The 13540-nt window shown below is 55.2% G+C and overlaps 1 protein-coding gene across 1 annotated transcript; it reads right to left on the bottom strand.

Annotated features, from left to right (window-relative positions):
- Positions 1-11145: 11145 nt before the first annotated feature.
- LOC149128534 (uncharacterized) lies at positions 11146-11968 on the bottom strand. The gene is made up of 2 exons (XM_089306041.1): positions 11708-11968; positions 11146-11619 (listed from the first exon to the last, which is right to left on the bottom strand). Exons 1-2 carry the CDS (start codon positions 11966-11968, stop codon positions 11146-11148), a joined length of 735 nt encoding a protein of 244 aa, XP_089162167.1.
- Between the last annotated feature and the right edge of the window lie 1572 nt (positions 11969-13540).

The following is a 13540-nucleotide window of genomic DNA, read 5'->3' as shown; positions in this document are numbered from 1 at the left end:
GCCTGGAAGAGTTTGTGTGTGTGTGTGTAAATATCACATGATCCAATTTATATTTTAAAAGATCTCTTTGACTCCTGTGTAGGAAACAGGTTGATAGGGAGACATTACTCCTTGGTGTAGTTCAGGTGAGAGATAGGACAGTGTTACCTTCTGTCCCTCTGAGATGTATAACCCATTATCAAGGTCATTCATCCATTCACATGTTCACCCATTGAGAAACTCACTTTCTATGACAGAACTTTATCAAATGACAGCAAATGAGACACACACAATCTTCGTCTCCATGGAGCTTGCTTGCAATCTGGTAAGGAAAACAGATCACCAAACCCAGACTTCTAGCCTTCTGGCCACGGGAATGGAGCTATGGGAACACCAGGAGTGGCCAGACTCTGATGTGGGGTGTCAGGCCAGGCTGAGAGCTAGATGACATACATATGACGGACCTCACGTCCATCTCCTGATCACCAAGTGATCTTGGGGATTGTTCATCTAGCTGTCCCCTGGCCAGCAGCACTAGACTGGCCAGAGGCAACTTGGTCTCAATGTGGCCCAAAATGAAAGTTTCATTGCCTGCTCCCAACTTGCCCCCTGCCCGATCCTGCCCCTACACCACCCTGACTCAAACCGTGACACTTTTCATTTACATGGTTTTCCGTGCTGTCCATCAGCATCCGCTTCTCCTCCTTACACCCTGTCACTCACCAAGTCCTATTAATTTGACGTCTCAACAGCCTGTTATCTTTCTCTGGTCTCTTGATGCCCCCTGGCACTCACTTGAACCAGGCTGATGGCTCTTCCACCTCTGTTCTGCCCACCAGCCCCATCCAATGCACTGGAAGGTCTTTGCAAGTCTGCCTGACTGCTTGGCTGGCTCTTCCCAGGGTTCCTCCTGCAGCCTCAGCTGGGTTGTCAGCTGGGGAAACTCCTCTGCCCTCTGCCCTGGGTCAAGCACGCCCACTGTCTGAGGCCTGACACTGTGCACAGTCACTTGCCATCATGTGCTTGCCTCTCTCCCATCAGACTCTCAGCTCCAGGGGGGATGGCTCCTGTGTGCTGTGTGCTGCCCTCTACACATAGCTCCCTCTCCACTAAATTTCTAACAAGAGTCACTTCACAAGGGAGATGTTATCCCTCAGCTGAAAAATCTAGCAGGGGTTTTCTGAGCACTTGTGACCTGCAGCAGGTGCACAAGTGGCCTGGGCGCAGCGCAGCCTCGCTCCCCATACCTCACTTCTGCTTTGCTGTCCCTCCTCCCAGAGCTGGCTGCTGTGACCACAGATGGCGCGAGGAAGCACGATTTCTATTTCTTTATTTGGTTGGAGAGTTGCTATGACAGACAGAGATAAATGATCTCGCCTCACCCCACCTCCAAATTTCTCCAGTTTGTGAATCTTTGAAAATGACTCTCTGAAAAGGGCTGACAGGCAGGTGTTTGAGGGAGGGAGGAACCGGGACAAGGTGTTTTGACTGAGAAGAGAGCCGCAAATGCTCCATGGCTATTACTGGTGCAGTGACAGTTACAGTCTGGGGGGTACCGCATGGAGGGAGAAGCAGAGAAGAGAGGGAAGGGAGCCACCACCGTTTTACTTGTCAGAGGTGGGAGCAGTGTCTGAGCAGGCTGGAGCTCTCTCATGGACTCTGAAATAGCTTTATAAGTAAACAGAAAGGAAACAAAACCAGCTTCGTCTGGACCCGGGGCAATCAATGAGCTTAGGTATGAGCTGAGAGGCATCCAGTCTTCTGGTGGCTCCCCTCGGGGCTGCCACCTGCAGGGCCTCCAATAGGTGTCCAGCAGGGTGGTTCTGCTGTTGATTCCCACTGCAGGTGCCGGGGGCCTCCAGGAGCTCCTGTGTCTACCACTGAGGTTCGGTGAATGCATAACAAACCCTGAACTCAGATCTTGTTTACCTGAGCCTTCCTCTTCCTGTGCACAATATTGTTCATTTTCATTTTAGGGCAGGAAGGAGAGAAATTCTAGAGCTGAAAAAGTGTGGGAATTGAAGGGCACGGCTGGACCCTGTGGCTCTGCAAGGAGAGAGGCATATTCCAGAAAACAGCACAGGCACAAGGCAGACACTAGAAAACACAGAGACATGTTTGTCTGGAGTGGGGGAGGGAAAGACAGAGAGAGAGAGAGAGAGAGAGAGAGAGAGAGACAAGGATTGAGTAGTTCAGATCGAGTCTTATTGCAAATGAAGTCAGAGCTACAAAATGCCAGCTGATTTCAGCTGTTCCCACTGCAAACATGAAGGGAGCATGAGCTCAAGGTGCCCTCCCACCCCCGCCTGGTCCTGAGGGTTCACCATCGCCTTGGAGGCAGGAAGGGAGGCCAGGCCAAGTCCAGTCAGATCATCTCTGCTGTCAGATTCTGGACAAAAGCAGGCATCACCGTGTTCTCCTTCTTCCTAAATGCCTGGACTCTGCCATTCCTACTGCCTGCGCCCCAACACGCACACACACGCACACCCCACCACTGCCACCTCCTCCTCCACCACTCAGCTGCATCAGTCTGCCTCACCACCCTCAGGAACCAGCAGGAGGAAGCTGGAATCCAGTCCCAGACCTGGCCGTGTTTCAGCCCCACAAAGGCTTCCAATCTGCTTAGTCCTCACTTACCCCAGAAAATAACAGTGGCAGCACAGCTCCTATTTATGCAGTGCTAACTATGGATAGGCACTGTGCTAACTACTTTGCAAGACTCATCTTGCATAATCCTCACAGCTCTCTGAGGCAGTTTCAGTCATTAGCTCCATTTTGTGGATGAGGAGACCAAAGCTGGAAGTTAAGGAGATAAACAAACCAAGCTCTCCCCAAGTCATACACAGCTATGGAGGGCCCTGGCCTCCAAGGGGACATCTCTGGATTGCCTGGAGCTGTCCAGATGCCCCATCCTTTGGGTTCTAGGAAGGATCTTAGCACTGACCACATAGTGTTACAAAGAAGGGTTTCTGCACTATGACCACACTCTTTCCAGTGAAATACCAGTGGCAGCCACAGGTGCATTTCCAGGCCTATGTGTGCCTGGAATGCAGCTTCAACTGCACAGATGAGTGCAACGCCCTCTGACAATGGTCCTCAAACCTGGTTACCCTGGTATCTATCTATCTATCAATCAATCTATCTATCTATCAATTTATCTATCTATCTATCTATCTATCTATCCATCTATCTATCTATACTCTGCAGCCCCTTATGGGAACCTGAGACCTCTATCAACCTCTACCTTATTAACCTTCACCGATGCCATCGAGGAGATGCTTAAGGAACACTTGATAGCATTCGGATGCCTGGCGTGTTGGACATTGCTCAGGAAACGCAAAGGCCCCGGGCACACACACACGTGCACACACATGCATAGCTCACACGCTTAGGCTGCACGACTCTGTCTCTAGCCTAGTCACCATTGGAACATCAATCAGCTACAGCCACAGCTTTCCTGGCTCCCTACCAGGCTCTGACTAAGGGGGACTTCTCCACCCACCTTCCTCACTTCAAGGCAGGCTGAGCTCCAGCTTCCTCCTCTGCATTCTCTTCCTAGTCGTATAAAGAAATTAAATAAGAATTTCCCGTATGTTCCACCTTTCCTGTCTTCTCTCCTAAGACCTGGCTCAGATTCTGTCACCTATCTATCGATCTATCTATCTCAGAGCGAGGGAGGGAGGGAGGGGGGAAGGGAGGGAGGGAGAGAGTAAGAGAGAGAAAGAGAAAGAGAAAGAGAGAGAGATTCCATCTACGGATTTCAATCCACCACAGACATCTAGACTGGGGTTGTGCAAAGCCAGGAGCTTGGAATTCAATTTAGTTCTCCCATGTGGATAGCAGGGATCCAACTACTCAAGCCATCATCACTACCACCAAAATGTGCATTAGCAGGAAGATGAAATCAGAAGCAGAACTGGGACTTGAACCCAGCCATTCTGTTATCCTAGGCGATATCTCAAGGGCTAAACCAACACCTGCCCCTGTCTTGGCTTTGATCTGTAAGTTTCTTCTTCTAGCTCAGAAGGTAAAGAAATCCCATGATGCACCTCACCAGCAAGAGGCGTGGAGTTCCAATGAAATTTCCTGCATAGAACTCAGATAGAATCCAGTGCCGCTTGCTGCTCAGTAGCCTTGGCGTTTAGGAACAGGGCTCTTGGCAAGAAGATGCCTCAGTGTGAGTAAAGAAAGTGCTGGCAGTTCCCCAGGGGCCCCAAGTGCTAGACCTTTAGGCCAGGAAATTGGATAGGGAAGAGTGGGGCCGATATACACACGGAAGGAAGGTGTAGGTCCTGAGAAGGTGAAGGAGAGAGTCCTTCTTTTTTTGCTAAGTTGTATTCTATTTGTGTGAGAATGAAGAGGGGAAAGAGAGTGCTAGTGGGAGAGAGAGAGAGACAGAGAGAGAGAGAGAGAGAGAGCTCCTCCATGAATGGATATACCCCATAGATGACCACCAGGCCTTGGCCAGGCTGAAGCCAGGAGTTAGGAGTTTTGGTTGTTGTTGTCACAGTAGGAGAAAAACCCCAAGTGCCCTGCAGAGCCTCCATTCCTCCCTAACAGGCCAAGGACAGTTTTGAATTGTAGCTTTCTTGGCTGCCACTGATTGGGCCTTCCCTGTTTGGACTGCAGACACCCCACTACCTTCTGGGCTTCCAAGGATTCTGCCAAGAAATCTGACCACGACTTAGGGGGAAAGGGTGACAAAGTCACCTTCCTCTCAGCTCTGGAGATGCGGACAGTGTAGCTGGCGGTGTCTTGGGCAACAGAACACTTTTGAGTTTACCGTGGCCAGAGAGATTGTTCCATCACTCTGAGACCCATCACTCAGAGGGTAAAGGAAAGGAGGGGATATACTAAGTGGAGACACTAGGAGGTCTCCAAAAGACACAACTTAACATCATATTTAAACTAGAAATGAGAAGGCCACTGAGGCCTCCTACAGGTTTGAATTTCTCAAACAGTAAGGATCAATCCCTATCACCAAGCTAAGGCAAAAGCCCTTTCAGTTCATTTGTATTTAAGTTGAACATTCTTGAGAAAACCACTGCGGATGAACTACAGCTCCCATTGGTCAATTTCTCTCTTTGACTTCATAAGGCGCAACTATGTGAGGTGAGCCCCCCAAAAGTATATATAGCACTGCGGGGCCTAGGTTTTCGTCCCCCTTACCCAGAGAGCACTCTTTTGTGATCTGTGTAACTAGGACCCATCTAACCAGCCTTTGCGCTCATTGGTGCTGCTTGTGCTTTTTCTTGGTTGTTGGTTTCTGGGTCTGTTTGGTTTTTGCTTTTTCTCGTTTTGTTTAGTTTGTTGTTTTCCTCCTCATTGTTGTTTTGCCCATTTGGCCTTTTTTTGCAGTTTTCTTTATTTGTGCTTCCCCCACTCTAGTCAGCAGGCATGCTCAGAAGTATCAGCGTTCGAGGATTTAGTGGCTTTTCCTCTTTGTTGTTTTCTGCTTTATTGAGATAGTCTTGCGGCTTCGCCTCTAGAGCAGTGAGAGTAGCTGGTGCTGTGTCTTAGTCAGCTGGGCAGTCAGGCCCCGTGGTCCCTTTGTGTTGTAGGCAGTGCAGTGAGGGTCGGTGATTACTAGCGTGTGTCGAGCAGGTTAGCGAGTCGAGAGAGCGCAGTTAGGTGACCGGCAGCATGAAAGGCCCCTGGGAAGACCATCCTCCTCTGGACGGGTACGACTTCCTATATGTGCTCGGCCGGGGCGGCTTCGGCCTGGTGAAGCTGGCCCGGCACCTGGCATTGGAAAAGTTCGTGGCAGTGAAGATCCTCCTGCGAGACACCTCTCCCAGCAGCCCGCTGTCCGCGCAGGGGGAAGCGGCCATCCTGAGGAGCCTGCGGCACGACAACATCGTGCGGCTGCTGGAGGAGCGGCACACGAGGAAGCACCTGTTCCTGGTCATGGAGCTGGCGACCAGGGGCTCGCTCCGGCACTACGTGCTGCGGCAGGGCAGCCGAGGCCCAGGCCAGGGCCCTGTTTGGCCAGGTGCTGGCCGCTGTGAGCTACTGCCATGGCCAGCGCGTGGCGCACCGGGACCTCAAGCTGGGCAACCTGCTGCTGGACACGCACCTGAACGTCAAGCTGGCGGACTTCGGGCTGAGCCTGTGGCTGGAGCAGGGCACGCTGGTGAGGGGCTTCTGCGGGACCCCCGAGTACTGCGCACCAGAGGTTTTCCTTGGGGAGGACTACGACGCGGTTAAGGCCGATGTGTGGAGTCTGGGGGTGGTGCTGTTTGCTATGCTGGCAGCCACGCTGCCTTTCCACAGCAAGGACACGGACAAGCTGTGGGACACGGTGCTGTCCGCCTGCTACGTGCTGCCGCATGCCGTCAGCCCGGCCCTGCAGGAGCTGCTGGTGTGGCTGCCCACCGTCGACACCTCAAGGAGGCCCAGTGCGGAGGAAGCCAGGACCCACTGGTGGTTCAGCCCTGGCCGAAAAGCCGCCCAGGAGGACAAGGAGGACGCGGTCACCCTGCTGCAGCCCCTGGGCGTTCCCCGAGACCCAGAGGCCAATGACTACCTGGCGGGCCTCGGCCTGCTGCCAGGCATGGGGACCGAGGGGACGCCAGGCCCTCGGCCCCACGGCCCCACGTCCCTGCCTGAGTCCTCACAGAGCGGCGAGCACCACCCCATACAGGATGACGGCTTGGCTCTGGTGTCCCGTGACAGCATGGCTGTCGACGTTTCCTCCACACGGAGCGACTCCACCAAGGCCTCCAGTGAGTCTTGCCCTCCCCCTGCCTCAGGGCCTCCAGGAACTGAGCCCAAGGCCCCCGAGGTGATCCCACTCTTGACTCTCCCCTACCAGGCTAGCCACGGCAGGAGTGGAACCCTGCTCCCAGCACAGCCCCCGACTCCTCCCAAGTCTCCAGTGAGTCTTGCCCACTCCCCACATCCCCTGCCACTTGGGGGCCTCCAGGAGCTGAGCCCAAGGCCCCAAAGGTGACCCCACTCTTGACTCTCTCCTACCAGGCCAGCCACAGCAAGAGTGGAGCCCTGCTCCCAGCGCAGCCCCTGAGCCAGCATCCAAGGCGTCGCCCTCCAGCCCCAGTGCCGGGAGTCCTGTGCACCTCACAGAGCCAGAAGCCGCCTCAGCAGCCCGTGAGCCTGAGGAGCCTGGGACCACAGCCACCGCAGCCACCACAGACTCCACAGCCAGCGCCCAGGGCAAGAGGCAGGGCCGGCGCGGGGTCAGCAGGAGGATCCTCCGGTTCCTGCTGAGGGCCTGCTGCGTCCTGCCCTCCCGAGGGAGCAGCCCTGGCCACTGCTGCAGAGTGGTCCCCAAGTAGCCTCGCTCCGCCCCCGTCACCAGGAGCAATCCGCAGGCTGAGCTCACTGATCGTTTTTCTCTTGTTTCTTGAGCATTTGCAAATGCTTCTCATGAATCAAGTTCACCTTTGTGCGTGGCTTTGGGCCCGTGTGATGTCTGGGTCCCTGTGTGCACCTTGGGGAGGTGATGGAGGTACGGGCGGGTGGCTCTCACGGAAAGACAAACGCTGGGCGATCTCACCCGTGTGCGGATCACAGAAGGGGTGACCTCACAGAAGCAGAGCATAGAGTGACGCCTCCCAGAGCCTGGGCCAGAGGAGCAATGGAGGGAGGCAGAGTCTCAGCGTCCACATGGCACAGGCACATGAGGGTCGGGGTCTGAGGTCTCTGGCACAGCAGGGAGGTCCCCGTCTACAGAGCTGTGCCTGCAGCCAGGAGCCCAGTTGGGGGCTCTGGCCTGAAGCTTCTCCTGGCACCTGACACAAGTTCCCGACGTGGCTCTCGGGCTGGCCAGGCAGAGCCAGGAGGTGCGTCTGCCTCCAGGGCAGGAGAAAGGAAGGCAGGACCTGGGCTGGAGACCAGGAACCATCTCCTCCATGCCCTCCCTCCCAGCTCTTCCCCCACCTGCTGCTCCTGCTCCCAGGGACAGAATGTGTCGGCACTGGGGGCATGGTGTAGCAGCAGGTGGCCCTCTCCCCTGGCCTTAGCCCAGAAGCCCTCTTCACAGTGATGACCCCAGGTGCAGCCTCACCATCCCTGAGCGTGACCTCATCCCAAGGCACCAGTGCAGAGCTCCTCGCGTCCGAAAGTGGAGGCAGCACTGCTCCCTGTGTCTCTGCCCTTGACCCTGGACACAGCCCTGCTCCTGGGGCTGGCGAGTGGCACCCTGGACATGCTCACCGAGGCCCATCTACCAGTCCCATGGCTGTCTTCGCAAGAGCAGAAGTGGCTCCGTGGACCCTGTCCTGTGTTTTCTCACCCATTTTGTTTGGGCGGATGCAGCCACATTTAAGCTTGTAGTCTCCAGTCATCCCACTCTCCTGTAGCTGCTCTGAGTGCCCGAGGCCACAGATCCAGGAATTCCAGGCACTACTGGTGTCTGTGTGCGCTCAGTGGAACGTCCAGCAGGTGCACCCACTTTGTCCCAAATAAAGGAAAATGTTTCCTTTCTTTGTGAAAGCTAAATACTATTCCTCTGTGTGTGTGTGCATGAGTGTGACAGTGTGAGTGTGTATGTGAGTGTGACAGTGTGTGTGAGTGTGTGTATATGTACATAGGTGTGTGTGTGTGTGTCTGAGTGATTGTGTGTGTTTATGCATTAGTGTGTGTGTGTGTGTGTTTCTTTCTCCGTTCCTCTGCGTATGGACATGTGGTTGGTTTTGTGCCTTGGCTGTTGTACCCATTGCTACAGTGACTGCACTCGTCCACACTGACTGCAAGTCATTGGGATGAACACACAAGTGAGGGGCTGCATCCTATGATGATTTTTATTTTTTGCTTTTGAGGAAACTCCCCACAGTTTTCCATAATGGGCAGGGGTCCAAGGCCTTGTTCCATTTTGAGCTGCTTTCCCAGGGGCGTCAGCAGGGAGCTGGATGGGTCAAGGAGCAGCCAGGGCTCTGTCTCGCATGCTTAGAGGAAGTGGGCGTCACAGGTGGCAGCTTAACTCCTCACGTCACAACTCCTGGTTCATACTGATTTCAGAGGATGCTCTGCCAGCAGAAACGCCATGGGCAACTGAAATTTCTTTTGCATGCGGCTTGCAACGCTATCTCCCTCCTCGCAACGTGATTTACATTCTGTCCCAGAGTCTGCAATGACTGACAGCATGTTCAAGCTGAATTGTAGCTGTGTGTCTGCCCAAACATAAGCATCCTTGGAAAATAGAGGGCAGGGTGCAAGGAGCCGCTCTGCTCTCCAGACTGCTACGGGCAGGGGGGAATAGAAATGTCAGATCCTGAAGCCCCGCCCAAGTTGAGACTCCTGATTTTGTTAGCTGGGACGCAAACCCACTTCCCAGGCACTGCACGGGCAGGCTGCGTTGGTCAGTGTCTGTGATGCGGCAGAATCTCCTTGACCCTCTACTCCATGAACTTCAGGTCCCCTTGTCTCTATAGTGCTATGTCGTTGCACACTGTGGGGTCACACCAGGACCTGCACAGCAGCCACCCAGAATGTCCTTGACATCCCAAATAGAAATTCCCGGGAGCAGGCCCTGGGTTGCAGCAGATATAAACTCTGGCCTGTGGGGCTGGAATGTGATTTAGACACAGGTTCCTGTACAGTTGCTTTACTTGCAATCCTGATCCTTGCTAATGTGCCTTGGAAAGCAGTGGAGGATGGCCAAACTGTGTGAAGAGAGGATCCTGGGCTCAACAAGGGTGGAGACAGTCCTCTCCTCCCTCTCCTCAGACCCCTGACACATTCTGTCCCTGGGAGCAGGAGCAGCAGGTGGGGGAAGAGCTGGGAGGGAGGGCATGGAGGAGATGGTTCCTGGTCTCCAGCCCAGGTCCTGCCATCCTTTCTCCTGCCTGGGGGCAGACGCACCTCCTGGCTCTGCCTGGCCAGCCCGAGAGCCACGTCGGGAACTTGTGTCAGGTGCCAGGAGAAGCTTCAGGCCAGAGCCCCCAACTGGGCTCCTGGCTGCAGGCACAGCTCTGTAGACGGGGACCTCCCTCTGTGCCAGAGACCTCAGACCCCGACCCTCGTGTGCCTGTGCCACGTGGATGCTGAGACTCTGCCTCCCTCCATTCCTCCTCTGGCCCAGGCTCTGGGAGGCGTCACTCTGCTCTGCTTCTATGAGGTCACCCCTTCTGTGATCCACACACGGTGAGATCGCCCAGCGCTTGTCTTTCCGTGAGAGCCACCCGCCTGTACCTCCATCACCTCCCCACGGTGCACACAGGGACCCAGACATCACACGGGCCCAAAGCCACACACAAAGGTGAACTTGATTCATGAAAAGCATTTGCAAATGCTCAAGAAACAAGAGAAAAATGATCAGTGAGCTCAGCCTGCGCATTGCTCCTGGTGACGGGGGCGGAGCGAGGCTACTTGGGGACCACTCTGCAGCAGTGGCCAGGGCCGCTCTCTCAGGAGGGCAGGATGCGGCACGCCCTCAGCAGGAACCGGAGGATCCTCCTGCTGACCCCGCGCCGGCCCTGCCTCTTGGCCTGGGCGCTGGCTGTGGTGTCAGTTGTGGCTGCGGTGGCTGTGGTCCCAGGCTCCTCAGGCTCATGGGCTATTGAGGCGGCTTCTGGCTCTGTGAGGTACACAGGGCTCCCGGCACTGGGGCTGCAGGGCGATGCCTTGGAGGCTGGCTCAGGGGCTGCGCTGGGAGCAGGGCTCCACTCCTGCGGTGGCTGGCCTAGTAGGAGAGAGTCAAGAGTGGGGTCACCTTTGGGGCCTTGGGCTCAGCTCCTGGAGGCCCCCAAGTGGCAGGGGATGTGGGGAGTGGGCAAGACTCACTGGAGACTTGGGAGGAGTCGGGGGCGGCGCTTGGAGTAGGGCTCCTCTCCTGCTGTGGCTGGCCTGGTAGGAGAGAGTCAAGAGTGGGGTCACCTTGGGGGCCTTGGGCTCAGCTCCTGGAGGCCCCCAAGTGGCAGGGGATGTGGGGAGTGGGCAAGACTCACTGGAGGCCTTGGTGGAGTCGCTCCGTGTGGAGGAAACGTCGACAGCCATGCTGTCACGGGACACCAGAGCCAAGCCGTTGTCCTTTATGGGGTGGTGCTCGCCGCTCTGCGAGGACTCAGGCAGGGACGTGGGGCCATGGGGCCGAGGGCCTGGCGTCCCCTCGGTCCCCATGCCTGGCAGCAGGCCGAGGCCCGCCAGGTAGTCCTTGGCCTCTGGGTCCCGGGGAACGCCCAGGGGCTGCAGCAGGGTGACCGCGTCCTACTTGTCCTCCTGGACGGCTTCTGGGCCGGGGCTGAACCACCAGTGGGTCCTGGCGTCCTCCGCACTGGGCCTCCCCGAGGCGTCGATGGTGAGCAGCCACGCCAGCAGCTCCTGCAGGGCCGGGCTGACAGCATGCGGCAGCACGTAGCAGGCGGACAGCACCGTGTCCCACAGCTTGTCCGTGTCCTTGCTGTGGAAAGGCAGCGTGGCTGCCAGCATAGCAAACAGCACCACCCCCAGACTCCACACATCGGCCTTAACCGCGTCGTAGTCCTCCCCAAGGAAAACCTCTGGTGCGCAGTACTCGGGGGTCCCACAGAAGCCCCTCACCAGCGTGCCCTGCTCCAGCCACAGGCTCAGCCCGAAGTCTGCCAGCTTGACGTTCAGGTGCGTGTCCAGCAGCAGGTTGCCCAGCTTGAGGTCCCGGTGCGCCACACGCTGGCCATGGCAGTAGCTCACAGCGGCCAGCACCTGGCCAAACAGGGCCCTGGCCTGGGCCTCGGCTGCCCTGCCGCAGCACGTAGTGCTGGAGCGAGCCCCTGGCCCCCAGCTCCATGACCAGGAACAGGTGCTTCCTCGTGTGCCGCTCCTCCAGCAGCCGCACGATGTTGTCGTGCCGCAGGCTCCTCAGGATGGCCGCTTCCCCCTGCGCGGACAGCGGGCTGCTGGGAGAGGTGTCTCGCAGGAGGATCTTCACTGCCACGAACTTTTCCAATGCCAGGTGCCGGGCCAGCTTCACCAGGCCGAAGCCGCCCCGGCCGAGCACATATAGGAAGTCGTACCCGTCCAGAGGAGGATGGTCTTCCCAGGGGCCTTTCATGCTGCCGGTCACCTAACTGCGCTCTCTCGACTCGCTAACCTGCTCGACACACGCTAGTAATCACCGACCCTCACTGCACTGCCTACAACACAAAGGGACCACGGGGCCTGACTGCCCAGCTGACTAAGACACAGCACCAGCTACTCTCACTGCTCTAGAGGCGAAGCCGCAAGACTATCTCAATAAAGCAGAAAACAACAAAGAGGAAAAGCCACTAAATCCTCGAACGCTGATACTTCTGAGCATGCCTGCTGACTAGAGTGGGGGAAGCACAAATAAAGAAAACTGCAAAAAAAGGCCAAATGGGCAAAACAACAATGAGGAGGAAAACAACAAACTAAACAAAACGAGAAAAAGCAAAAACCAAACAGACCCAGAAACCAACAACCAAGAAAAAGCACAAGCAGCACCAACGAGCGCAAATGCTTAATTATACAGTATGAGTTTTCTTTTCTTTTTTAAATTTTTTGATTGACTATTTTTGTTTGAAAGAGTTACAGAGAATGAGGGAGAACTGTCTTCAATCAGCTGGTCCACTCCCCAAGTGACCAGAATGGTCAGAGCTAGACTGATCTGAAGCCAGGAGCCAGGAGCTTTTTCCAGGTCTCCCACGTGGGTACAGGGGCCCAAGGACTAGGGCCATCTTCTACTGCTTTCCCAGGCCATTGCAGAGAGTTGGGTTAGAAGTGGAGCAGCCAGGACTCCAACCAGTGCCCACATGGGATGCCCGCACCCCAAGTCGTCGTTTTACCAATTACACCACAGCGCTGGCCCCAAAGGTTTAAGTTTTCTAAGGCTGATGAATAATGTAAAACACAGGTACTTGGAAACTTCACCCAAAAAATATAATTCAAAGTTTATTTAGGTTATTAGACCCACCTGGTTTCAGAAAATCCATCTCCCCCGAGGTATGTGATGGCCCCGAGGACTCTGTGTCCCCCAGCTCTGAACAGCAGTAGCTGATATGCTGCTCAAAATTCTATCTTGTCTGCACTGGACTAAAACAAGGGGGCGGAATCTGTGGGCACTGCACCAATAATGCAATTCAGTATAAATCCCAAAGGAAGTTCCTAAGAAAATGTCTTATTAGATGTTTAATTTTTAAAACTAATTTGTTTGAGAGACAGAGTGACAGATATAGGGAGACAAACACAAAGACATACAGTGAGGGAAAAGAGGAGACAGAGATCTTCCATCTACTGGTTCACTTGCCCCACTCTACCCAAATGGCTGCCTCACTTGGGCTAGGTCAGTGTCAAGACAGGCACCCAAACTCCTTCCAGGTCTCCCCAGCAGGTGGCAACGCCTCAGGTAATGGAACCATCTTCCTCTGCCTTCCCAGGCATGTTAGTAGGGAGCTGGATCAGAAGTAGAGCAGTCAGACTCAAACCAGCCTCCCAATATGGGATGCCAGTGTCACAGTCGGCAGCTTTACTGCTATGCCACAGTGCTGGTGCTCAGTGTTCTTTAAAGATTTGTTTATTTTAGAGGTGAAGTGACAGAGAGAAATTGATCTTCTATCCTCTGCTCACTCCCCATATGGTACCAATGGCCCATACAGCCTGGTTTCAA

Source organism: Oryctolagus cuniculus, chromosome 1 (assembly GCF_051225735.1).
Source record: "Oryctolagus cuniculus isolate XC-2025 breed Fujian yellow rabbit chromosome 1, ASM5122573v1, whole genome shotgun sequence".
Lineage (NCBI taxonomy): Eukaryota > Metazoa > Chordata > Mammalia > Lagomorpha > Leporidae > Oryctolagus > Oryctolagus cuniculus.
The sequence above is the reverse complement of the archived record's forward strand: the minus strand, read 5'-3'. Positions and strand labels throughout refer to the sequence as shown.